The 26,092-nt window shown below is 50.2% G+C and overlaps 2 protein-coding genes across 7 annotated transcripts in view; one reads left to right on the plus strand and one right to left on the minus strand.

The window, feature by feature from the left end:
- The first annotated feature begins 5,970 nt into the window (after window positions 1–5,970).
- Window positions 5,971–11,024, plus strand: GINS1 (GINS complex subunit 1). Its single transcript, XM_038393696.2, has 7 exons — window positions 5,971–6,163; window positions 6,782–6,846; window positions 7,868–7,963; window positions 8,606–8,696; window positions 8,894–9,010; window positions 9,665–9,739; window positions 10,829–11,024. Exons 1-7 carry the CDS (start codon window positions 6,089–6,091, stop codon window positions 10,895–10,897), a joined length of 588 nt encoding a protein of 195 aa, XP_038249624.1. The 5' UTR covers window positions 5,971–6,088; the 3' UTR covers window positions 10,898–11,024.
- A 702-nt stretch (window positions 11,025–11,726) lies between these two features.
- NINL (ninein like) overlaps window positions 11,727–26,092 on the minus strand; it is a 76,340-nt gene continuing 61,974 nt past the window's right edge. For 5 of the 6 annotated variants that reach the window (XM_038393688.2, XM_038393692.2, XM_043512200.1 and 2 more), the window contains 9 exons: window positions 25,517–25,626; window positions 23,313–23,659; window positions 21,593–21,697; window positions 20,803–20,872; window positions 19,486–19,770; window positions 18,714–18,827; window positions 16,298–16,510; window positions 14,699–14,812; window positions 11,727–12,577 (listed from right to left, as the gene is read on the minus strand). In XM_038393688.2, coding sequence (XP_038249616.1) covers window positions 12,386–12,577; window positions 14,699–14,812; window positions 16,298–16,510; window positions 18,714–18,827; window positions 19,486–19,770; window positions 20,803–20,872; window positions 21,593–21,697; window positions 23,313–23,659; window positions 25,517–25,626 — 1,550 coding nt within the window. In that variant the 3' untranslated portion in view covers window positions 11,727–12,385. The other variant, XM_043512202.1, reaches the window with a different exon arrangement.

Consider the following 26,092-nt stretch of genomic DNA (forward strand, 5'->3'; position numbering starts at 1 on the left):
TGGTGAGTTTTCACAATGGTGAACTACAGGGTCTCCCAAGGATCTCTGCTGTTCAATATATTCATTAATGATCTAGAAAATGGGGTGAAAAGTGAAGTGGGAAAGATTGCAGACAATATATCATTATTCGAGATAGTTAAGTCCAAAGCTGATTCTGAAGAGTTACAAAGAATCTCACAAAACTGTGTAACGGGGCAACAAAATGGCAGATGACATTCAACACTCATAAATGCAAAGTAATGCACATTGGAAAAAATAATCCCAAGTATACATAGACAATGATGGTTCTAAATTAGCTCTTACCACTCAAGAAAGAGATCTTGGAGTCACCATAGATAATTCTATTAAAACTTCCACTCAATGCATAGCAATGATCAAGAAGGCCAACAATATGTTAGGAACTATTAGGAAAGGGATAGAAAATAAGAGTGAATATATCATAATGTCACTATATAAATTCATAGTACACCCACACCTTAAATACTGTGTCCAGTTCTGGTTGCTCATCTTGAAAAGGATATAGTGGAACTGGAAAAAGTTCAGAGAAGGGCAACAAAGATGATCCAGGGCGCAGAACAGAGTCCATACAAGGAAAGATTAGAAAAATTTAAAAGATTATGATTGTTCATCTTTGAAGAGAGATGACTAAGGAAGGTGAATATGATAGAGTTCTTTAAAATCATGAATGATGTGGAGAAAGTGAAAATGATATTTAGTGTAGCGGGCTTCACTCAGAGACAGCAGGCCTAGTGCACAGGCGACGGCTCAGTCTCCTAGTTTTGGGATGGTCTTGCCAGGCAATCTGGCAGCTATTACAATCCCTTGTTCCCCAGTGCTCCCCACAGTCCCCTGGTCAGCTAGAGGAGGGGGAGAAGGGCAGAGGGACCCAGGCCCTTCCACTCCACCTGGTCCTGGTTCAGGGCCCACAGGGGAAGGGGAGGCTCAGTCTCCTCTAGCTGGTGCTACATGCCAGCCTCGCCTGGGCCACTTCCTACTTCTTTTGTTCTCTCTTCAGTTTGGGGCATGGTCCTAGCACTCAGCTTCCCTCTCAGCAAATGATTGCTCACACAAACTCAATAATTCAGACAGTCAGTTGGGGCTTCCCAGCTCACATTTTAGTACCCAATTCATTGCTCCCCCTTGTCAGAAAGAAGGGGGAGGAGAGAAGGGGTCAAGCCCTTGGCCTCCCCCTTGGCCTCCCCCTCCCCTTACCCACAGTCCAGTTCCTTCTCCTGTAGATCCCTCTATCCCAGAAGCTACAGCCTGGCTGCTTTCCTGCAGACAGTTTCTCCTTCACCCGCCCCCTACTTGCCTCTCAGAGACCCCTTTTAAGCAGGTCCTCCATTTGGAGCATGGTCTGCAGCTGCTGAGGGGTAGGGCCTTCATGGCCCAATAGTGCTCCACAACTCCCTTACCCTTAGTGTGGGATCCGTAAACCCCATCACCTTTTCCCTTTCACGCAATATAAAAAAAACCGGAGTCACCTGAGAAAATGAATAGGCAGCAGGTTTAATACAAACAAGAGGAAGTACTTTTTCATACAACACACAACTAACCATGGAACTCATTGCCATGGGATGTTATGATTGCCAGAAGTATAGCTAGGCTTAAACAAGACCTGGATAAGTTAATGGAGGAAAGGTCCATCAATACCTATTAGCCAACATGTTAAGGAACGCACTCCTTGCTTGGGGAAACCCTAAACTAGATTACCAGAAGCCAGAAGTGGAAGAGGGGGTGAATCATTCCATAAATGCCCTGTTCTGTACACTCCCTCTCAAGATTTGGTGTGGGCCATTGTTGTAGACCGTATACTGGGCAAGATGGAGCAGTATGGCCCAGTACAGCCGCTCTTACGTTCTTAGTTCCCTGCACAATCATTAAACATCACCTTCCACTTCATATTCCCACCATTATCTTTCAACATTGTAGCCGTGTCGGTCCCAGAATATTAAAGAGACAAGGTGGGTGAGGTCATATCTTTTACTGAACCAACTTCTGGTTTCATAGTAGCAGCCGTGTTAGTCTGTATTCGCAAAAAGAAAAGGAGGACTTGTGGCACCTTAGAGACTAACAAATTTATTAGAGCATAAGCTTTCGTGAGCTACAGCTCATTTCATCGGATGCATTTGGTGGAAAAAAACAGAGGGGAGATTTATATACACACACACAGAGAACATGAAACAATGGGTTTATCATACACACTGTAAGGAGAGTGATCACTTAAGATAAGCCATCACCAACAGCAGGGGGAGGAAAGGAGGAAAACCTTTCATGGTGACAAGCAAGGTAGGCTAATTCCAGCAGTTAACAAGAATATCTGAGGAACAGTGGGGGGGGGGGGGGGGGGGCAGAAATACCATGGGGAAATAGTTTTACTTTGTGTAATGACTCATCCATTCCCAGTCTCTATTCAAGCCTAAGTTAATTGTATCCAGTTTGCAAATTAATTCCAATTCAGCAGTCTCTCGCTGGAGTCTGTTTTTGAAGCTTTTTTGTTGAAGGATAGCCACTTTTAGGTCTGTAATCGAGTCACCAGAGAGATTGAAGTGTTCTCCAACTGGTTTTTGAATGTTATCATTCTTGACGTCTGATTTGTGTCCATTTATTCTTTTACATAGAGACTGTCCGGTTTGGCCAATGTACATGGCAGCGGGGCATTGCTGGCACATGATGGCATATATCACATTGGTAGATGCGCAGGTGAACGAGCCTCTGATAGTGTGGCTGATGTGATTAGGCCCTATGATGGTATCCCCTGAAAAGATATGTAGACTGTTGGTTAGAGAGACAAGCTTGTCTCTTTCACCAGATATTACCTCACCCACTTTGTCTCTCTAATATTTTTCAAATCACTCTGCCTGGTAATACAAGTTTCCTTGTCACAGCTGGAGACTTTATATCCCAGTTAGCTCTGTAGCTATCTGAAAAGTTACTGCATTTAAATTAAAGACTTGTGGACATATTTGTCACTTGTTTTTTTCCAGCACAGTTAAATTTTAACACAGCAATCATAATATAGATTTAATATAGATAAAAGTTACGCATATAATCTTGCTTTGGGCATAGTTTAACTACAGATGATAAACAGCTAAAAAAAGACTACTTTCCTCCTCTCCTGTCTCATTCCTATCATACAAATAAATAAAAAAGACCATTTAAAATTATATGAAGATTCTTTTAAAGAGATTGTATTCAATACACTTTTCCCAGCATTGCCTAGAAGAACACAGTTTAAAAGGATCTCAGGATTCCCAACGAATATATCCTGTCAATTCTAATTGTTTATTTGCTATCACACCATATTCAGAATCAAAGTCTTTGAGAGCTTAGGAAGGTGTTCATAGTAGTCATACTACCGGTTCAGTAGTGTTTTTATGGGCTCACTGCCATTATCTAAGCAAAACTTTCTAAAATAAAATTTTATGTGACAATAGTATTCCAGATTAAAGACCTCAACAAGAACCAGATGGGTGAATCTTTGCACCCATGCTGATAATCTTGTAGGACCTAGACCAGAGATAGGCAAACTACGGCCCGCAGGCCACATCCGGCCCGTGGGACCGTCCTGCCCGTCTCCTGAGCTCCCAGGCTTTCCAACAAGCCTGTCCTGCCGCTCTGAGCGGCACGGTAAGGGGGTAAAGGGGGGAGGGGGGCAGGAGGTCCTGGTGGGCAGTCAGGGGACGGGGGGGTCAGATGGGGCGGAGTTTTGGGAGTGGTGGTCAGGAGACAGGGGGGGTTGGATAGGGGGTGGGGTCCTGGGGGGGCAGTTAGGGATGGGGTTCCCGGGAGGGGGCAGTCAGGGGACAAGAAGTGGTGGGGGGATGGGTCAGTGGTCCCGGGAGGCCCATCGGAGGACAAGGGTGTGGATAGGGGTCAGGGGCGGTCAGGGGACAAGGAGCAGGGGGGCTTGGATAGGGTCCCGGGGGATGGTTAGGGGTAGGGAGTCCCGGGAGAGGGTGGTCAGGGGACAAGGAGCAGGGGGCTGGATGGGTGGAGGGTTCTGAGGGAGCAGTCAAGGGGCGGGAAGTGGGAGGGGGCAGATAAGGGGCGGGGGCCAGGCTGTTTGGGGGGGCACAGCCTTCCCTACCTGGCCCTCCACACCATTTCACAAACCCGATGTGGCCCTTGGGCCAAAAAGTTTGCCCACCTCTGACCTAGACCTAAATAATCACAGAATTCATCCCCTGCAAGGATGTGTTATCACATTCCGGGGTGCAATGCAGATCAGTGAGGGGTTGCGTCAACGTGCATCTTGGGGTGCCTCACAACGCTTTGCTGTTGTAACTTCCAACCTGGGCCACTCTCAAACAGCGGGCAGGCGCAGCTCACATCCCGAGTGTCTGTGTATAGCTGTTGCCTGCCCGCTATACACCAGCCATGCTTTGGCTTCCAGACGCCTTGGTTACTATTTGCAGGGTGACCCCAATGCATGCCCAGTCCTAAATTTTCCTCAAAAATGGCTGTTGTGATCAGTTCAGATATTAGAGGTCCGTTGTCAATGTACAATGGTTTGCTACTTTAATTGGAGTTACCAAACAATTCATTTTAAACACAACCCTGGATTAGTTTTGATTAAAGAATAAACAAGCTTATTTAACTAGAGAAAGAGAGAGAGATTAAGTGAGTACAAGATATTAAAGTCAGAAATAGTTACAAGAGAAATAAAGATAAAATCCTTCCTAGTAGCTAAGACTTAATAACCTGGTTCAAGATAAAAACCTTACCACATGCTCCTAGCAACATGGCTGACTAAATTTCTTACGTCAAACCTCCTCCCAAAGTCCAAAGTCTGGTTCATTTGTCTTGGTAAAAGACATAGTGAGAGATAAAGAAAGAGATTGTACCCAGGGTGTTTTGTCCCTCACTTTTACAGTCCAGTCATCCTTTGAAATGCATTTTCCTGAGTGTTCCCCCTTGGTAAAGTTCCTTCCAGCTGCAAGGATGGAGCCATAGAGTCTCATGAGGAACAGAAACAGAGGTTCTGTGTTGTTGTTGTTGTTGTTGTTTGTTAAAATGCAAATCGATCTGTTCCTGCCAGTCCTTCACTGCCAAAGCATGGCCACTTGACCAGTGATTGCCAATCAGGTTTAATTGCACCTGGCTAGAGGTGTCAGCTTGTCCTTTGTCTTTGAGAAACAGGTTTACTCCCTCCACAGACTTGTCTGGAAAACACATTTCGGTCATAATTTTAGCTTATGTTCCTCACTTTACATATAATGTTGCTACATACATTTCAGCATGTTCAAGGGTCCATGTCTGTCATGGAGGTGACGAATTCCTCTGTGACTTCTGCAGCAGCCGGTGCGGCTGGCTGCTCAGGCAGCCCCTGGACCAGCCGCACTGGCTGCTGCTGGGGCAGTCTCTGGCCACCGCACTCCAAGGAGCAATAGTTTGGGCATGGGGGGCGCTCAGGGCAGGGGGTTGGGGTGCAGGGCAGCGCTTACCTCGGGGGGGCTCCCTTGAAGCGGCCGGCATATCCTTGAAGCTCCTAGTTGGGCCAGGGGGCTTTGCATGCTGCCCTTATCTTCAGGCACCGCCCCCGCAGGTCCCATTGGCTGCGGTTCCCGGCCAATGGGAGCTGCGGAGCCGGAGCTCCTGCTGACGGCAGCAGGTGGAGCTCCCCCTGGCCGTCCCTCCTGCGAGGAGCTGCAGGGACATGCCGGCTGCTTCGGGGGCTACACAGAGCTTGTCTTCCAGCCACCCCCGCCACCAGCCCTGCGGGAAGGAGGTCAGGGCGCCCGGCGGGCCCGGAGGGGAGGCTGCAGCTGCCCGGCAGGTGCCTCAGGGCCGGTCACACCTAGGACAGGTGGGGGCGGAGGCCTCGCCACTGCACGTCAGGGCCCGGTTGCAGCACAGGGCGTGGGCGGGGCGACGGAAGGCCCCGCCCCTCGGCACCCAGAAGGGCGGAGCCCGGACTCACGGGGCGGGACGTTTCAGGGCTGGACGGGGAAGTTTGTCCCTCGCCGGCGTCTGTAAGGGAGGGGGCGTGGCCACCATCTCCCGCCGCTCCCATTGGCGGCGCGCGGCGGCGACCAGGGCGCGGTTCCCAGCTCGGTCCGCGCCGCTGGCGGGGCCCCGCGCTCCAATGTTCGGCGAGCGGGCCGCGGAGCTGGTGCGGGGGCTGCACCGCGCCGCTGACGGGCACCTTCCCGCCTTCCACGTGAGCCCCTCCCCCTCCCCCTCCCCCTCCCGACGGGCCCCCAGCCCTGGCGGCTCCGCGGGGCGCCCCCCTCCTGCAGCGGGCGGCCCGGCCCGGCCCGGCCCCCTCCCCTTCCCGCGGCCCCGGGGCGGGCTGGAGCCCGGGCGGTCGGTTAATGCCCCACCCCGGGAGGGGCTCAAGTTGGCCTTGAAAAGTCGCTCCCCTTCCGCCAGGCGCCCGTACGGGCGGAGACGAACGAGCGGGCCCCGCTGGGAGCCCGCCGACGGGCTCTGTCCCGCCGCCCTTGGCCCGGGGGCGGAGCGAGGCCGGAACTGCCGGCGGGGCCGCGCCCCTCGCATCCTGCTCCGCCGCTTGCTGGGCAGCCCCCTCTCCCCTCTCTGGAAAGGCGCCGGGGGCCGCCAGGCCGCTCCCCTGCCCTGCCCTGCCCTGCCGAGCCGGAGCGGAGCAAGACCGTGGTGAGGCAGCAATCTCTCCAGCGGCACCGACTTGTACAGATTTCATTTCCGAGCCTCATGTAGGCAGCTCTCCCTGCAGTGAGGGGGCACCGTGCTTAATTTAGACAACTAAACCTTCCCGATGCAAAATACCCGCTGAAATCAGCGAATTTCTATGTTGCAGGAGGATGGACTCCGACAAGTTCTTGAGGAGATGAAAGCGTTATATGAACAGAACCAGGCTGATGTGTAAGTGTGGCTGTCTTGGAGGAAAGACTAATGAGCTGTCTACCCCCTAGAAGGGAGGGAAAGCAAGCCTCCTATTTAGAAATGACAAATGCAGGAATGTTTCTCTTTCTTCATGTGTGTTAAAGAGGCCATGAGAGTTTGTGCATTTTTTGTCTTTTTTTGATAATTAAAGAAGCTCTGAATTTTTGGGACAGGGGGCTTAAAAAAAAAAAAAGTCTGACATACAAGGGATGTGACATCTTTCCTGTTGTTCAGGGTCTTCATTGGAAGGCCTGGAATTGTGGATTAGAAGCTCGGGCTTTAACTGAAGGGACCAGCATGCTACATCTTTAAGAACAGCTTTGCATCCAATTATTTATCAGGCAGCTGAATTAAACATGTTCACCAAAACGTCCAAAAGTTTGGACTGGACTGAATAAAAAATCGCTCTGCTATTAATCAAGTTTCATTTTCAGCATATCTGTGATGTGAAACTGCTTGACCATAGATGATTCACTCAGCTGTGCATAATGCACTTGCTGATCTAAGGGTGCATCCCCAAATATAGGAATGGAGATGCATTGTTAAATGTCACTTTTTTACAAAATTAGAAAAAAAAAAGTCACTATTTCAGTTGTATTTAAGAATAAAATATGTTTTAAAATAGAGCGAGGCATGTGCATGAGATAAGCAGCGTGGATCAATTATTTTGATACTTTTGTTCTTTTTTTGTTTTGTATTTTCCAAGAACAAAATCACCCAGTGCCAGAAAAATTAGTTCTGTGAACACACAAAACAGCTAGCAAACTAGCTAACGTGGTCAAGAGATTATTTACTTAGCTGAACCTTAGTATGTAGCTCCTAGTGGGATAAAAACAAGATTGTGGTGAGGTGGGAGCAGAGGGTCAGAGAAATTCTAAACTAACCTGCATCTGAGCTTTGTGAATGTGTAGTTTTGGGAAAAATAATAGGAAGACTATATGCTTGATAGTTTCTTGGTCTCAGTGTAATGTAATACTGTTTCCCTTTGCATTATTACCAGAAATGAGGCTAAATCAGGACGAAGTGACTTAATCAGAACAATCAAATTTCGTCATTGTTCTCTGCTGCGAAATCGACGATGTGTTGTTGCGTACCTGTAAGTTTCTAATGGAAGGTGTATCTTGCTTTCACAGCAATTGTCTGTGACCGGAGTATGGTCTCTTACGTAGACAAAGAGCTGCTTTTTCAAGACTGCCTCTGATTTTGTGTGTCCAGCTCGAGATGCTGTGGTCCTAATTTTCAAAGGGTGCTGAGCACTTGCTGGTCCCGTGGACTTCAGTGGGAGTTTTAGCTGCCCAGCACCTCTGAGAATCAAGCTGCAATGTATGTTTTAAAAACTAAGCACACATCAAAGGCCACTCTTGAAAATGTTGGCCTTGATTCTTTTCCCAATGTTTGACTATTGCGTTCAATATGAAACATTGCTTATCTGTTTAATCTTGGTTGTAATACCGCATCCATCAGTAGTATCCAAGCACCTGACCAATGTAGTAAAATAAATACAGGAAGGTCTTTGTATCATTGTTTTCCCTTATTCTGTAGGGGCCTTGTTTTTATTTAAATATATGATTTTGGCAGGCCTATGGCGGGAAGATGGGAAGAAACTGGGTTTTACACTTTATTCTGAAGGCATCAGATCTGGTATAAATAGGGGATTGAGTTCAGATTCCTTTTTGGATTAATACCTCTGTTTCTGATTAGGAACACAATGGTTTTAATCCCTGATTAATTCTTCCAGGTATGACCGGTTGCTTCGGATCCGAGCCCTCAGGTGGGAGTATGGCAGCGTCTTGCCAAATGACCTCCGATTTCACATGTCCACTGAAGAAGTAAGCCCAGCTTTGTTATAAACTTGACTTCTATAATACCCAGGGTAGAATGGAAGTTCAAATATTTTTCACTGCCTTTTTACATCTACCAGTAGAAAGTGGCTACAAGCTGTGTTTTTTAAAGCGCGTGTGCTCGTTATTGAGATCCTGTGTCCCTGTAGGATTGTTGGTTTAGTTTAGTGTTCTTATGTCTACAGACGGAGTGGTTCAATCAGTATAAAAAGTCTCTTGCTACCTACATGAGGTCGTTAGGAGGAGAGGAAGGGCTGGACCTTACACAGGACATGAAACCTCCCAAAAGCTTATACATCGAAGTAAGTGCAAGACTGGGGCTTCTGAAGAAGCTGTGTGTGTGGAACTATATATTAAAAGTGCATACCCAGGCTGGCAACACAAGACTTGAGAGCCACACTCAACTTTTTTTTTTTTTTTTTTTTTTTTTTGAAGACATAAGACTGCATGGCAACACCTGACAACTTGGTAGCTTGTGCAGCAAAGAGTTTGAAGATGTGCAGGTAGTGGCTGAATGCCACCAGGCTCTGCTCTTCCTTTTCCTTTAAACTCTGGTCCGAATATGCTCAATAGGCCCTCTGGTTCTAGGACCCCTTCTCGCCGTGCTCTTGCTTTTATTCCTTCACCTCCATAGAGACTTCTGATCACCCCCTTAATTCATTCCACTGCGAGATACATAATGTGATGGGGGTGCTGGTGTTAAGCAAGGTGGGCCCAACAGGGAACTTACACAAACGACGGTTGAGGTTTCTTGGTTTTGCATATCAGTTCCCTGTTTTATGTTAGATGCTGTTGGGCTGGCGTGAGTGTGTCTGGCTTAAACACAGCCCAGGTGACATGCAACAAGAGTATATAGTGATTGGTTCACACACGTTGCATTCTGTGCCTGTGACATTGGTACACCTGGCCTTGTGCATCTGCTGATGCTGAAAGAGACACTTTTCTCATTGCTTTAGGTTCGGTGTTTAAAGGATTATGGAGAATTTGAGATTGATGATGGTACAACAATTCTGTTGAAGAAGAATAGCCAGGTACCTATGCCAAGAGAGCAGGACTGTTACTAAAACCGAATGACTGAACCCTTACCCGTGTAGGAACAAGTTGAGACAATCATACTCTCCTGCCCCAGCGGGGAGCGCTTTCTTTGGAATCCTTCACATAATGCTGTTCTGGGCAAAGGCATGAGGGGGCTATCTGACAGTCCAGTGAGTGCTCTTGATTCTGAAGGATCCCAGAGCCAATTGTGATGTACTCAGGGTGGCAAAGCCGCCGTAAAATGCCATAGCTTCATGGAAGTCAGCGGAGCTATAATAGTTGACAGCAGCTGAGGATCTGCCCGTGTGTTTCCCAGAGGTGGGCAAACTATGGCCGAGCTCCCGGCCCCTCCTCTGCTGTGCCCCCTCCCTCGCAGGCTCACTTCGCCGCACTGCTAGGCTCTGGCCTGTGCTCCTGCCGGGGAGCACAGCAGTGTGGCTCTGACCTCCTGCGGCTCTGAATAGAATGGTAAGGGGGCGGGGGCTTCGATAAGGGGCAGGGGGTTCTGGGGGTGGTCGGATGGGGTGGGGTGGTCAGGGGATGGGGAGCGGGGGGGTTGGATAAGGGGTGGGGTCCGGTGGGGGTGTGGATAGGGGTCAGGGGTTGGAGGGGGGTGAGGTCCTAGGGGGCGGTCAGGGGACAAGGGGCAGGGGCCAGGCAGTTTGGAGAGGCACAGCCTTCCCTACCCAGCCCTCCATACAGTTTTGCAACCCCCCTGTGGCCCTCAGGCCAAAAAGCTTGCCCACCGCGGTATATGCCCAATAGTGAAGGGGGGGTGTGGCAGGGTGTAATTCTGGTTTTTGGTTTGAAACAGTTACTATGAGTAATGCTTGCTTCCCTGACTGCAGCCACTGTCCACCCAGTAGTAAGTGCAGCAGATAGTCAGTCATTTTTCACACTGAGCACTTACTGCTTCCATCCAGGACTCGGCAGCTGCGCAAATCTAGCTCTGCTGCCCTCTCTCGCTGTTCTATTGTGCAGCCTGGTGCTTCTGGTCAAGACAAGTATCCACTACAAACGCAGAACTGGCTGTCTTCACAGAATAAGTCTGCCTTGAACTCAGAAAAGGTCTGTTTGTTTTTCAGCATTTTTTACCACGCTGGAAATGCGAACAGTTAATCAGACAAGGAGTTCTGGAGCATGTTCTGTCATGAACATGGTGCGGGAGTTGTGAGCCAGCCTCTATCGACCCTCCTTCCTTGACAAACCCTCGGTAATAAGGAAATCAAACCAACTGTAGTGATGATTTTAGCAGTGGCAAATACAGCTTTTCTTGTGTAATGTGTCTGTGTGTTGCTATAGTCTGCAAAGCCCTGGGGGGGGACAATTAATTGTTGGAAAACACAGGGAGGCTTTGGTGAACATTTTTAAAGTGATGCCAATTGGCAACTGAGTAGTTTCAAAGAGTCTGAAGTAGTTTCTGGGGCATCACCTGCATGAGTCCCCTTTGACAACTCCGCTTTTACACTTGCACTTCGACTCAAGCAGGGATGAGTGAGACCGACAGCGAGTGATGCACTCAGTGCTGTTGGCAGTTGCAGCGTTTCTGTAAATAGTTCTCTCAGTAAAGAGCCATTTTAGTTTACAAGTATGGCGTCCTCATGTCCTCTCAGTTCTGCATGCTGGGTAAGCACGAGAGACTCCATACTTGTAAACTAAAGCCCCAGTTCTCTAATTAGTTATGTCCCCTCGCTCCTTGCCCACGGGGCCCTAGTGCTGCAGCGCTGAAGGGGGGGAAGGAGCAGAGATGAGCCAAGCCATATTTCACAGGAGAGGAGCAGGGAGCAAAGTGACTCCTCTGATAGCCAAGGCAGAGAACAAGGAGAGATCACTCCCTTGTGCCAGCTCTCCTGCTCGCCGTTGCAGTGGGCCAGGGCCTGCACTCTTGACTTGACGTAAGTGAGGGGCTGTGTGACCTAGAATCCAAGGGAAGTAAGGCCGGGCAGAGCCAAATCTCAGGGGAAATAAAATCTACCCAGAAACCAATGGTAAAAATGTAATTTTAATATTAAAACCATTTCCCATTCCAAGTGACCTGAAAGCAAAAAACCCTACAAATACAGCAGTCCTTCCACTTCCAGCAGCATGGGCCACTGAACGACAGCCAGGACTTAGGGGTGAATAGTATTTTCCTCTGTGTATAAAACTGTGCGTGTATAACAAACTGCCAGTGTGCAGACAAACTCAGAGGGCACGTTGCAATTACTATAAACACCATCCGGCCCCAAGACAGACCCACACTGCAGAGAGCTTCCTTCTATTGTCTGGAATGGCCTGAACGGCATTCAAGCATTCAATGCTTTCCCATTAAAAAAACAGGGCACGCTTCTCTTATGGCCATTATCCCTTCTCCCCAGCTCCCGGAGAGATCTCAGCAAGCCCTTTCCCCTACTGGGCGCAGTGGGGGAAGGCGCATACGGTGTCCCCACCCACCACTAACCCTGCCTATCCCAGTGGCAGACGGGAGTTCACCATGACCCAGTTTTGCAGGCCCCAGCTGAAAGAGCTTTGCACTTTCCATTGGGCCAGGCCGGGACCCCCTGCAGCACAGCTGCTCCCAGGCTGAGATAATGGAGTGCAGCGACAGGCGTCCGCTACTGATTGTCCTTCCAGCTGCAGCCAAACCCAGCACCGGGGCCCATTCACACGCTGAGAGATGCCTGCGCCATTCTTCTAATCAGTTGGGTTAGGGCTGAGAGTTTTTCCTCCAGGGCCAAGTTCTTTTTCTCAGCATTTTTCTGCCTCTGCTCAGTGGCCTGCAGAGCTTTCACCAGCTGCGTGTTCTCCACGTACAGGTCTTTCAGCAGCAGGTCACACTTAACATTTCTGTCACGCTGGAAAGAAGGAGGAAGCAGCTTTAGGTCATTGGCCGTTCTGTGTTAGCAATCCAGTCGTGGAACATGCAGCCCTGCATGAACTCCGCTAGGGGCAGGCTCGAGGCCTCATCTTGTTTGGTAAAAATAATGGTTACAGAATCAGATGGAGCCACAATTAACAGGTACTCCCCGGCTCTTCACCTGGACAATGGGGCAGGCTTTGATGCCCATCGGTGCCCAGCTGCTCTAACTAGAACCTGATTTCTTATCCAGCCTCTGCTCAGCACAGACAGGTGCTGTATAGAGAAGCTCGTAATCCCAACTCGACTGATATTCCAGACACGGCCGTGGGGCTCTCTCCCCAGCACTAAGCCCAGGCACTGGGGCAAGATAAGGAGGAGTGCAGGGAGATGAACTCCACCCCTCCAATCCAGAACCAGGATATGGGGCAACCCCCCATAGCACCTCCCCTCTGCGGCTGCTACTCCAGCCTAAGGGCAGGAGCAGAATGCACAGCCCCTCTGTTGGCTGGGCAGGGTACTGAAGCCCACGGAGTCTGCATCAGGGAAAAGCATCTTCGCACATGGACTCGCCAGCCGAGTGACGAGGGCTTTAAACTACACGACAAAAGCCCCAGGCAAGTATAACGAAAGGTGCCTGTAACAGAGGACTAGATGTTGGGGGCAAATGGAACATTACACTGGGGTCATAGGAGCAACAAGAGGGGAAAAAAATCAGTGGGGGAATCTGCTCAACATTTTAGATGTCTATACACAAATGCAAGGAGTCTGGGAATAAACAAGAAGAACGAGAAGTCTTAGTCTATAGGCTAAATGATGACTTAATTGGTATCACAGAGAGTACACACATAAAATGTGCAGATCACACCAAGCTGGGAGAGGTTGCTAGTACTTTCGAGGACAGGACTGGAATTCACAATGATCTTGATAAATTTGAGAACTGGTCAGATATCAACAAGATGAAATTCACTAAAGATAAGTGCAAAGTACTGCACTTAGGAAGGAAAAATCAAATGCACAGCTACAAACGGAGCATAACTAGCTAGGTGGTAGTGTTGCTGAAGAGAATCTGGAGGTTTTATAGTGTATCCCCATTTGAATATGAGTCAACAATGTGATGCAGCTGCAAAAAAGACTAATTTCATTCTGGGGGTGTATTTGCAAGAGTGCTGTGTGTAAGTCATGGGAAGTAACCGTCCTGCTGTATTCGCTGGTGAGGCCTCAGCTGGAGCACCGTGTCCAGTTCTGGGTGCTACACTTTAGGAAGGAGGTGGATAAACTGGAGAGAGTGCAGAGGAGAGCAGGGGAGATTTAGGTTAGAGATTTGGTGGGAGGGATAGGTCAGTGGTTTGAGCATTGGCCTGCTAAACCCAGGGTTGTGAGTTGAATCCCTGAGGGGGCCATTTGGGATCTGGGGCAAAAATTGGGGATTGGTCCTGCTTTGAGCAGGGGGTTGGACTAGGTGAGGTCCCTCCCTCCTGAGGTCCCTTCCAACCCTGGTATTCTATGATTAGGAAAAACTTTCTAACTCTCAGGGGAGTTAAGCTCTGGAACAGAGGGAGTCCAAGGGAGGCTAGACAAACCCGTCAGGGAGGGTCTGGGTTTACTTGGTCCTGTCTCAGCGCAGGGGGCTGGACTAGCTGGGCTCTTGAGGTTCCCTTCAGGCCATCATTTCTGTGAATTTAAGAACATAGACCCATGCCCCACTCTCAGCTAACCCCAAACTGACCTTGCAACCCCATCCTGCAGAGGCCAGTTTTGTGGTCTGGTGGCACACAGGCAAGGCCCCCTCCTCTGGCCATGATGGTTCCTGAGGACCTGGGGGGGGGAGCTGCAATATATGGGATATAGCTGTCTCTGAACCCTGCACCCAGCCAGCCTAGCAGAGACCCCTCTGCAGCAGGACAGAGGGGAACAGTGCTGCAGAAGGGAGCAGAGATTCATCCAGTGAACACCCAGCCTGCCACACTTGGGGGTGGGGGGTTTGATCTGGGCCAACAGCAAAAACAAAACCAGGAGGTGCCTCCAACAGGCACAAATGGCAGCTCCTGACAACTCAGCCCCTCCCTTGGCCCTTCACAGCCAGGCACTCAATGGCTAAGGCCCCTCTATCACTAACCTGCTCCTGGAGCTGGGTCACCTTTTCCTGTAGCATCTTCTGCATGCTCCCAACATCCCGTTCTAGCTCCTCCGTCCTGTCCTCCCTTGTTCGGAGCAGCCTCTCGTGTTCCTCCTGCAATGCATGGCAACAAAGGCACATCCGGCCTCAGCCCCAAGCCACCCCAGCACTCACCAGGGAGCCGCACCCGGCACCGTGCGTGCCTGGCAGGTTTTCCATTAGCCATTGCTCTTGTCCGGCACTGGCTGAACTGGCAGCCACCTCTGAATGAAACCCCTGTGACCGCTAATACAGACACCCGTCTGCTGCTCCCTCATCCTTCCCTTCCTCCTCCCCCAGGCGTGAACTCATTCCTCTCTACACACTGTCTAAACCCTCAGAGGCAGGGACTGTGTTTGTATTTGTACATACAGCACCTAGCACAATGGGGCCACGATCCTCGGCGGGACCTTAGAAATGAGGCATAATAAGGCCTGGTCTAGGCTAGGAAATTAGATCAGTATAACCACGTTGCTCAGGGGTGTGAATGATCCACACCCCTGAGCAGCGCAGTTAACCTGAACTAACCCCCAGTGCAGACATCGATTCTCCCGTCGATCCAGCTCCCACCTCCTGGGGAGGTGGGGGACCTGCGCTCCCACTGGCGTAGGTAGCATCTCCACTGAGCGCTCAGCAGCACCACTGCAGCCTTGTAAGTGTAGACAGGCCAAAGTTAAATGAAGTGGCAGAGATGGGACTGAATGAGTTTTATGTGGAAGCTCTTAGGGATTAACACAAATGCTTTAAAGGATGCCGGGTGAACTTTACAGCAATGTCTTCAAAAGCAATTGCTTTTGAGTGGAGATTCCTTCCCCAAAGGCAGGGACCATGACCTGGGAAGCTCTGTTTTGACGTTTCCCTGGGTTCGATTTCCATTCCTAGCATTATCTGCTGGGCTCGCTTTTCATTCTTTTCCGTTCTATTTTGCTCTGTCTGATTTAATCAGTCCCAGTTTCAAAATGTTCCGAAGCGACACACCCTGAGACCAGCCCGATGGAACCAAGCACAACTGCCCACTGGCTTAGTAGCAGGGGTCACCAAGCATATGTCATTCCTGCACCCCTCACCCAGCACTAGCTCCCCGCTCCACAGCCTCCGGCTTTCCCCCAGTGAACACAAACAGGTGTACGGCCTCTCACCATGGCAAGTCCTGTTCATGGAAGCGGGACGAAGCTCAGCAGTGTGAATGCAAAGGTTTGTTTCCCAGCATTTGGGACATAGCACAATGAAAAGGCTGCACTCGGGGAGTTTGAATTAACACAATGGATTGCGCTTTGTGTTAGATTTTTAAGATTAATGGTACGTCCAATAACTGAGCTCTTACATTGCCCTTTTCGCCACAGATCTCAAAGCACCTTACAAAAGCAGCGAAGTATCATCATCCTGATTCATCAGATGGGGAAACTGAGGCACAGAGCAGGGAAGTGACTTGCCCACAGTCACCCCAGAGGCAGGCAGCAGAGCCAGGAACAGACCCCAGATTTCAAGTCCCAGGCCAGCGGCCTCTCCACTGGGTCACATTGCCTAAGCTGATGAGAAATCTCTGCACCTGCTTCTTACCTGAAAGGCAGCCAGTTGCCTGCTTGCCTGCTCGGCCTGGAAGCTGAGGTTTTCTTGTAGCTGCTGAACTTTCCGCTGTTCTTCTGCCCACCTACTTTGCAGCTGGGCGAGACAGTCCCTGGAGACTGTGCTTTCCAGCTGATCCTTTAGCTGCTGCAGCTCCTGCCTGTGCTGAGACTGGGCTAGGCTCAGTCTTGTGTTGGCTTCTAATAACTACAGCATAAGAGAAAAATGAAGACAGAGGCACCATTTCACAGCAGAAGACAGCAACAGAGTCACAAAGGGTGGGGATTTAGGGGTGCTCTCAGTTAATCCACAGTGCAGAAAGAGGCTGAGTGATCATTCCAGGGCCTGGTGCAATGAGAACTGGACGTACTCCTGTTGTAAGACAGCAGCGTGACCTACATGCCTGAGCCATGCTGCGGAGTGAGGTCACGGAGGCCAGAAAGGCTGGCCGGGGCCAGGGGACTCCCACTGGTATTTCAATGATCAGGTACAGACAACCAGAAGGACGTCAGCCATTGGCTTCCTCGACAAGACGGAACATCAATGCGACACTGTCAGACGCGGCTGGTCCTGCTGTATGTTGTTAATCAGCAGGACTACTCGCTCCTGGACTGAGCGCGCACCTCCAGAAACGCGCCACTCGCTGCGGGGGGGGGGGGAGATGAGGTCGCTTTCTCCCAGCCCTGTGGGAGCTGCCCTTTCATCTGTCACAAGAGCAGAACCGATGCACCAGGCCTGCCTACAAGAGACCATTAGTAACAGGTGTAAGGCCTGTGACTAGAGAACTGAGACCCGGACACGCTGGGAAAGGTTAGGGTTGCTCTTGTTGGTCTGTTCTGAGGCTGATGATGGTTCCTCTGTCTGTGAGCTGAGACAGGCTGGGTTCAGAGACGGCTGGAGGATGCCCATGGAGCAGAAGGCTGTGGGTGCCTGGGGAGTTCACCCCAGAGCGACCTGTCATGTCAGAGGAGGGCGCCAGGTGACCCTGTTTGCTGGTTTTGTCATTTTCCTGCTCCAAGTTGTAACTCTTGGGCATGTGGCCTGGAGGGCCCCGGCCATCTTTGGGGTTTAGCCACGTGTCCGAGACCGCCCAGGAGCTGGTGGCTGCCTGCACATCAGGCACCATCTCCTCTGGTTCTAGTCCCCCGGAGGGAGGGGGCTTCTCCCAACACCTGGCAGTTGTCTCTAACCCTCCCTCAGTTGGAGCCGTTCCCTGCCAACATGAGCCAACCCCCCCCATGGTCACGCCCTGTGATGAGCTGCCAAAATCTTAACGGGTTCCCTCCTCACCTCACGAGGGGCTCGTTGCCCACCCCCGCCCCCCGGGACTCCTGCTCCATCCAACCCCCCCGCGTTCCTTGCCCCCCCCAGACTCCTGCCCGATCCACCCCCCTCCCCTGTCCCCTGACTGCCCCCAGAACCGGGCAGGAGGATCTTGTGGGCCACCATAGTGGGTGCCCACCCCACCCCTAAGAGCCAGAGGCACTTCCTGGGGGACGAGGTGGGGAGTCCCGGCGGTGCTTACCTGGGGCAGCTCCCAGCAAGCATCCAGCAGGTCCCTCTGGCTCCTGGGGTGGGGGAGCATAGCTGGGGGAGAGGCCGTTCCCCACACTGATCACATCAAAAGTGGCGCCTTAGGCGCTGACTCCCTGGGTGCTCTGGGGCTGGAGAACCCACGGGGAAAATTTGGTGGGTGCAGAGCCCCCACTGGCAGCTCCCCGCCCCACCCCTGGCCCTAGCTCACCTCCGCTCTGCTCCGCCTCCTCCCCTGAACGCGCCGCGCTCCCCTGCCTCTCCTTCCCCCCCCCCCCCGCATCCTGCAAATCAGCTGTTCGGCGGGAAGCCGGGGTGGGCTGAGAAGCAGGCGGCAGCTTCCCGCTCAGGCTGAGGGTGGCGGAGGTGAGCTGGGGCGGGGGGCGGTTCCCCTGCGCCCCCCCCCCGAGTTACCTGCTGCGGTGTGGATGGCCCTCCACGTGCCGCCCCCCCCCCCCGCCCCAGCTCACCTCCGCCTCCCTGGGCCTGAGCTGGAGCGGGGAGCTGCCGGTGGGAGCTCTGCACCCACCAAATTTTCCCTTGGGTGCTCCAGGGCCGGAGCACCCGTGGAGTCAGCGCCTAAGGGGCCACTTTTGGCCGGTTAAATTTAGAAGCCCTGTTAGAACCAGTTCTTCCTCGCGGAAAAGCCGGTTCTAAAAGGGCTTCTAAATTTAACAACCGGTTCGTGCGAATCAGTGCGAAGCAGCTCCAGCTCACCACTGGTCACGCCCCTTTGGGGATGGCTTGTACCACAGGGGTTGCTAGCAGGGAGCAGGTACTGCAATTATAGCTGTCTGCTTGCACCCAGGCCTCTCCCCACATGCAGCCAAGGACCAGCCACCATCCAGCCCAGCCTGCAGCTGCATCAAGTCCGTACCTGATCCTGGCTTTCCTCCAGCTCCTCTCTGAACTGTGCGGTCATTAGCCGCTGTGTCTGGCACTCCTGCATCACACGTTCCAGTTCCACCTCCAGCTCCTGCACCTGGCTCACCTGTTAGGCAAAGGGTTGGGGGCGCCCATTAGCGTGGAACCCCGCAGACCAGCCTTCTGGGCAGGACAAGGCTATTTCTTGGGTTCCTGCACTCAGTTCCATGGACATGAACGAAGCCTTGCGCCCTCCTCCTAGTCACAGGGTGCCCGTGTCGCAGCACATCCATCAGCTTGGCACATTGCAACGTCATTCACAGATGTGCCAGCTGGGATTTTTAAAGCCTTCAGGCTCAGCCTAGCAGTGACTAAACTCCCCAGTGACTGCAATGGGCACAAAGCCAGCCCAAGGCTGGGGGCTTGTGTCAGTCATGCTTGCCAGCCCCAGAGACAACTGGCCAAACCGACCGCAGGTGTGTCGTGTGCAATGGTGCTGGAGCAGCACCACGCAGGGAACTGCAAACTTAACCCCACGGAGCAGCCATTGGTTTGTAGCGAGCTAGGCAGCTGTGGCCAGGCAGGGCCAGATGCCCCTCGCTAGTAGCACTGCAAATCCCTTTCAAAGAGACCCAGGCGGGCACCACAAACTAGTACGGTTTGCTTCTTTTCCCTAGGCACCGCTGCCAGGCTGCACCCCCCACCCCCTTAGAGAGGAGGAGCTCCACACCATCCAGGACAACCTAAGCCCAGGCTGTCGATTTAACACCCCGCTGAGATCTCACCTTCTCTCTGGACTCCCTGAGCTGCTGTTGGAGCAACTCCCTCTCTCGCTGCCATGCTGACTGATGCTGACCATATTCCAGCTCCAGTTTACTTGATGTTGCTTGCAGTTGCTTGGCAACAGCAGCTTCCTCTTCTTTCTGGCTCATAGTCTTCGCCAGTCTCTGGTTCAGCAGCTGGATCGTACTGTGGCTGGTCTCGCTCTGGAGGCTGAGATCCGACAGCTGGCTACTCAGCTGCAGGGTCCTGGCATTTAGCCGGCAGATCTCCTGCTTGTACGTCTTGTTCTGAAGGGGAAGGTTGGAGGGCGTTGGGGCCATGCACAGAAGAGGATGTGGACGTTGGTGATGGATTCACACAGATTCACCTAGGTGTCTTTACACAGTCAGAATTAAAGTGTTCCAAGACAAGCCCCTTTCGCAATGGCAACAACTCGTTCACACGCTAACTGGGGGGAGTTTACGTGGCTGCCCCGGCGAAGTGTGATGGGAGGGTGTGTCAAGAGAGTGCAGGGTGACCCTCTCCCAAGAGAAGCCATACACAGTAGCTCTGCAGGAAGTTAATTCCTTGGAACAAGGGAAGTCATGCTGGGGATAACGCACATTTGTTAACATCTCCAGCAATGGCATCTATCCCACTGACGTAACTGAAAGCCCGATCCTCATTTTGGCTATGGAGCCATTACAGACGCTTGGGTGCGAAGAAGCTAGAGAAACACCTGACAATGCCTCAGCAGGCTATTCAAATCACCTCAACAAGCCCCAATAAACACGCAATGTATTTTGCCCCCAACACTGGTCTAGGAGCATGTTCCAGTGCTGCTTAGTAGCTAATTGTGCATCATTCTCTCTACATATCTAAAGGTCTTAGCCATGAATCCACAAGTCTCAGAGGGAGACAGGTGGCTCAGCGCTTTGTGAATATCCAGCTCATTTTATGGGGCCTCAGCTAGTGAACCCAAAATTACTACTTGCTTTGAGATGCGGGAAATTTCACACTCTCTAAAAGATTTGAGACCTGAAAAACATTTCCCATCCAGCTCTCATGAAATGTTCGAAGTCACCTAAAGGACTTGGGTGCTTGATTCCCATTAAAATAAGTGGGAACAGGGTGTCCTAAACCCCCCAGCGTGCTTTGAAACCAAGTTGAAATCAGCAGGGCGAGTCCCGACTCAAGTTAATTAATGCACAGATCCAAGTGTTAGCTCAAAACACCTTGCATGTTATACACAGGATGCTCCTTCTCTGCCCCTCTTTGCCTCGATAAATCCTTAAGCAGAAGGGCTAATTAAGTGCCATTTAGCATTAGTAGGTTCTTACCAATTGATTTAACTCTTCTGTCTCAGATAGCGCCGTCTCCTTCTCTCTTTGCAATTCATCAATTTGTTTCCTGTTGGAAGGGGAAACACATATCATTGCAAAGCATGGACCTCTTTTTGTTAAAGTACCTTCCCGGGCACAGAATGAACACCATGACAACACTGGTTTGGATTAAAAGAAAGAGAATGGTTATTCTAGTCTGAGTAATCATGCCAGCGTTAGCCCAGGGCTCACAACCTAACATTGTGCTAGCAATTTATGCTAAGACTTTCAAACCTGACTAGTGATTTTAGTTGTCCAGCTGGACACATCTTAAAGGCACCTGATTTTCAGAGTATCAAGCAGCTGCCCTGTAAAAGTTGGGGACCCAAAAGCCATGGCTCACTCTTGGCCTTGCGTTCTTTGTTCTGTGAACCTGCAGCCAACTGCCTGCGTTGGGAGCTGGTCAGACCTTCCCCAGAAGGTTGGGTTGGGCCAGAAGCGGCATCACCAATTGTCTCCAACCCCAAACCCTGCCCCCGGCACACTGAAGTGTGGAGCCAGCCAGAACTCAATGACTGAGCTGACTTCACAACCAGATAGCAACTGAAACTCTGAGCTCAAAGCAGCCTCTCGAAGCCAGATCTGAATTGCTGTGTCAAATCCCATTAGGGTTTTTTGCACTGAATTATCGGTTTCTGATGGATTTCTGGTTCAGACAATGGGCTTGGGTATGTTCCATTTCCGCTTTTAAGGAACTCAGACAAACATCTTCAGCAAACTGCTGAATGTTAGTGGGTTCTTTTCTTACCTTTGTTTATTACTTGCTTCTTCCACATCCTCCACTTCCTGTTGAAATCTCCCAAGTTTACTTCTCAGCAAAGCGTTATCTTCCGAGACCCTGTGCAGCTCCATTCTGCACACAAAGAAATTGTTATTTGGGGACCTGTAGCAGCCTCCCCAGACTTCCTGTGTGACTTTGGACAAGTCACTTAGTCTCTCTCTGCCTCAGTTCCCCAGCTGTAAAATGGGGGAGAATAATCCTTTGTCTTGCCAAATGAGACTGCACACTCCTTGGAGAGGAGTACCCCTCACACTGTGTGTCTGTCCGGTTCCTAGTCCACTGAGGCACCAGGCATCAACTGTAGGTTTGGGTGTTTGACCAGTCCAAAAATAATTGGTCATTTGACTGGCCAAATAAAGGTCAAATATTTCAGAGCAGTAATTTTTTAGGACAGTAACAGAAAGCCTCCAATAAGTTTAGCATCAGATCCATACTTATGCCTAATTACTGTACAATCAAAGGGGACTTACCTGAGTTATTGTAACTCAGAAGAATGCAAAACATAATGAAATGTAGCTTTAATAAATGAAAGAACGGCACCACGGACCATCAGAAAGGAAGACCGCCACCCACTTCCAGGCATTCTTGCTGGAATACTTGACTGGGCTCAAATAGTAGGTGGTCAATTGATATTATTTGACTAGTCAATTGACCGGCTTACTAAGCCTACTTTATTATAATGCAAATATTAAGCAGTGGCCATTTAGGGAGACCACAACACAGGGAGTTCAAAGCGACCTACCTATGCTCATCCAAGCAAGGCATGGGAGTAGGTGCCACTCACTCTTTAATCCCAGACCAGGCTTCATTGCCAGTTGCCCAACTCAGTCTTTGTTGGTCTGTTCTTTTACACCAAATCCTACACATGCCCCATTCCTGAGCCTGGAGTCTATCCCAGACAAGGAACAGTGCAGAATGTGGGAAGACAAAGGGACCAACAGAGCAAGAGGTTTGAGCAAAGCCCAGGGGCAGAGGTGGAGAGTGATGGGAGAGGAGATGAACCGGCAGAGGGGCAGACAATGGCTACTGGATTTCTCACAACTGATTCCATTTAGGAAGCATGAGAATCTCCCCCCACCCCGCACACTTTGTTACATGTACTTGCAAAGAATAAGCTATTGTGCAAAAAAAATTGACAGCTAATGAAGAGCTGCCCGGTTGGGGGCAGGGAGGAGACCAAAATGTGGAACAAAGCCCTTACTTTCCTCTTCTACACGCTGCTCAATTCCTTGATTGGCCAATTAGGAGAAACAAAACCCACTTTCGCTGCCTGTGGATCAGTCTAAGGGCAGGCCGGTTTGCTGGAGCAGCAAGAATTAAGATGCTGGTGAGAGCTGAACTCGTTAAGGCCCCCCCTCGTCTGGACATACTAGACATTCTGCATTCATCGGGGAGACCCATCAGTGTCAGGGAAACCTGCAGAGAGCCTAGACATTGAAATGCTCACACAAGGTGAGCACAGTCTTCTTGCTTTAAACTAGATCCACAGACTGCTACACTGTCCTGACTTGCTTGCAAAATAAGGAAATCTCTCAAAGCCAAATGCGTAATGCCCCACCTCTTGTAATCCCATAAGCCTGCTCTATTACAAGAGCTTGAATAGAGGTGAGCGGAACTGAGTTAGGATCCATTCCCAATCTCTTGTATGATTATGCACTCATGCTCCGGAAAGAAAAGGGTGTCAGACCTTATTAACTGTAGCTCGTTCTTGTGCTGCATCTTCATTTCTTCTTCCAGCTTGTCTCTTTCCTGAGCCAGCCGCTGTCCCAGGTTGCAAATCTCTTTGGCATAGTATTGTTCCATTTCTGACCTCTCCTTCTCAAACCTCTTCTCAAGCTTCTGACTTGGAGTGGATTTCTGGAGCTGGTCTTTCAAGCCATCAATTACCTCCTGGTATTTCACTTTGAGCTCTTCCAGGTCACCTTTCTGCTCTTCTAATTCGCTGATCTCCATCTTAAAGCCTTGCTCAATGTCCTTCCTTTCCTTCTCAAAGTTCCTTTTCATTAACGCAATTTCCCTCTCATAGTAATTTACCTGCAAGAGGGAAAATAGTTCTGTGTTAGCGAGGCACTCCTGAACACACTTTCCTGCACTCTGCTAGGAATCATACATTTATAGCATCATAGCTGGAACAGAAAATGTTTGCAAAGATCTCTGGCCTCCTTTAACCTAGGTTAAAACATTCTAATGCAATTGCCTGCAATACCCAGGAGGTCAAATTAAATGATCCACAATGGTCCCTTCTGATTTTAAAATCTCTCCTGGAGGAATCCTGCAGTGTTTCTATTAAAGCTAGTGGACGACGTAAGGCAATAGGATTTATTATTTCAGTTAAACATTTTCAGAGGTTACAACAAAAGCAGATTTCAGAGTAGCAGCCGTGTTAGTCTGTATTCGCAAAAAGAAAAGGAGTACTTGTGGCACCTTAGAGACTAACAAATTTATTAGAGCATAAGCTTTCGTGAGCTACAGCTCACTTCATCGGATGCATTTGGTGGAAAAAACAGAGGAGAGATTTATATACACACACACAGAGATGAAGTGAGCTGTAGCTCACGAAAGCTTATGCTCTAATAAATTTGTTAGTCTCTAAGGTGCCACAAGTACTCCTTTTCTTTTAACAAAAGCAGAGCGATCCTATGCTGTATTCTTGCTTTTTGAATAATTCTGACATCTTTGCAACCAGGGAAGCATGTGCCTGCCCCTCCATGGAGTGAGGAGGAACTGAGCACCTTCTGCCCACGAGCACTCACACAGAAGCCAAGCACGACCTTCCTTATTGCTTACTATGGGCCCAAAGCCCACCAAGGTCAGTGACATACACCTGATCTGAGACAAGACACCAAGGCTGAGATTTACAAAGCTGTCCAAGGGATTTGGACTCACAGCTCCCGTTAGTATCAATAGCATCCAAGGCTCCCTAAATTGTTTTGAAAAATCTCGTTCCTATTTACCGCCAGGACTCCTCAAGATTAGGACAGCACTATGGCATGTGTGTGTCTTCTTCAGCAGCTCAGCAGCCCATCAGGAGCCCACAAGGCAACAATCCCATTGGAAACAGTGAAAATGAGTCCAGTAGAGTCTGAATAGCTGCGAATTGGAGCCGTGACTCAGGCAAGCACGGAGGGGTTCACAGAATTCTTTTGCTACTTCTCCTTCCAACCCGCATGAGAACCAATCCCTCTTTTACTGCTAGTAGGACTAGGGGTGTGACACAGGGTGGAGAATCTAGAATCCTCACAGAGCGCAAAAACCACATCTGGAATCCCTCTTAAATCTCAGAGGAAAGAAACGACAAGGAGCTGTGTTTGTTATTGTCTCTTAGATAAAGCATATCCAATCTGCAGGTGTTTCCTCTGGGCTGGCTGATGCAACAGGACGTGCTCTTGCAAATTAACAAAACCCTTTACAAGTCTTTCCTAAGCCACACAGCCAACTGTGGCTTCGACTCCTGCTGCCTGCCAAGACATCCATGCAGTGTTCCGCCCTTCCTGTGCACCCCGGGGATGGGTGCGGGAAGGCACATAGACTGCTCCCTGGTACCACCACAAACAAAGTCAGCACCCCCCAGAGAACCATCCATGGCCCAGATCTGAGGGGAAAAGCACAGGTGCAGCAGCAGCACATGGGGCACAGAGTCTGGGCATATGAAGCCCCATCTCTCCGGCCCCACCTTCCTATAACTCTGTACCCCCCAGTTCTCCCACCTTAACCACACATGAATCAGGAGCTCCACTCTAGAACAGCTGTGGAACAAAGTAGAACCAAGCCCTAGCTGACTCTAGTTCCTTTCCTTGAAGAGCACTAAGTCACCCGAAGGCAGACAGGAAATAGCCACACTGCTATGCCCCAGTGTTTGTAAGTTCCCCAGGGCCCCTCTCCCCGCATCACCTTGGTTTCCAGTTGTATTTTCAGGTCCTGAAGTTGCTCTTTCAGCTGCTCTGTCATGAGCTCGGTTTCTATACTCACTGGACTGGCACCTGCTTCTACAAAAAGGACTCCTGAAAAGAAAACAGCTTTTTGGAACGGTCCCACGAGTGCAGAACTGAAGATCGCTCTGTACCCCACGATTACACTGGCAAACCAGCCAACCTGCATCTGACCCATAACAGCTTAACAAGAGGCATTGCAGTTGTAAGCAGCACACTTCACTTGTGTGTGAATATCAAAAAGATTTACTGACCAGCATCACTAACCCATTCCTTTGTAATAACAGAAATCAAGAGTAGATGCTAAATGCGTTTGTCTGTGTACCTGAGTCCTGTTAGACCTTTACCAGTGTAACCAAATTAGCTTGTAGATGCTAAATCCTTTTCATGTCTGAATTGCCTTACATTACCTATGCGACTCTGTTCAGTTAACCTTCAGATCAAAGATGTGAGATGCTGCAGGGAACTAATATTACCTACATTATCATCAGTTTATCTATCCCTGTGATAATGAATGGCCTGCAGTTCCCTCATGAAA

Source organism: Dermochelys coriacea, chromosome 3, assembly GCF_009764565.3.
Source record: "Dermochelys coriacea isolate rDerCor1 chromosome 3, rDerCor1.pri.v4, whole genome shotgun sequence".
In the NCBI taxonomy this organism is placed as follows: domain Eukaryota; kingdom Metazoa; phylum Chordata; order Testudines; family Dermochelyidae; genus Dermochelys; species Dermochelys coriacea.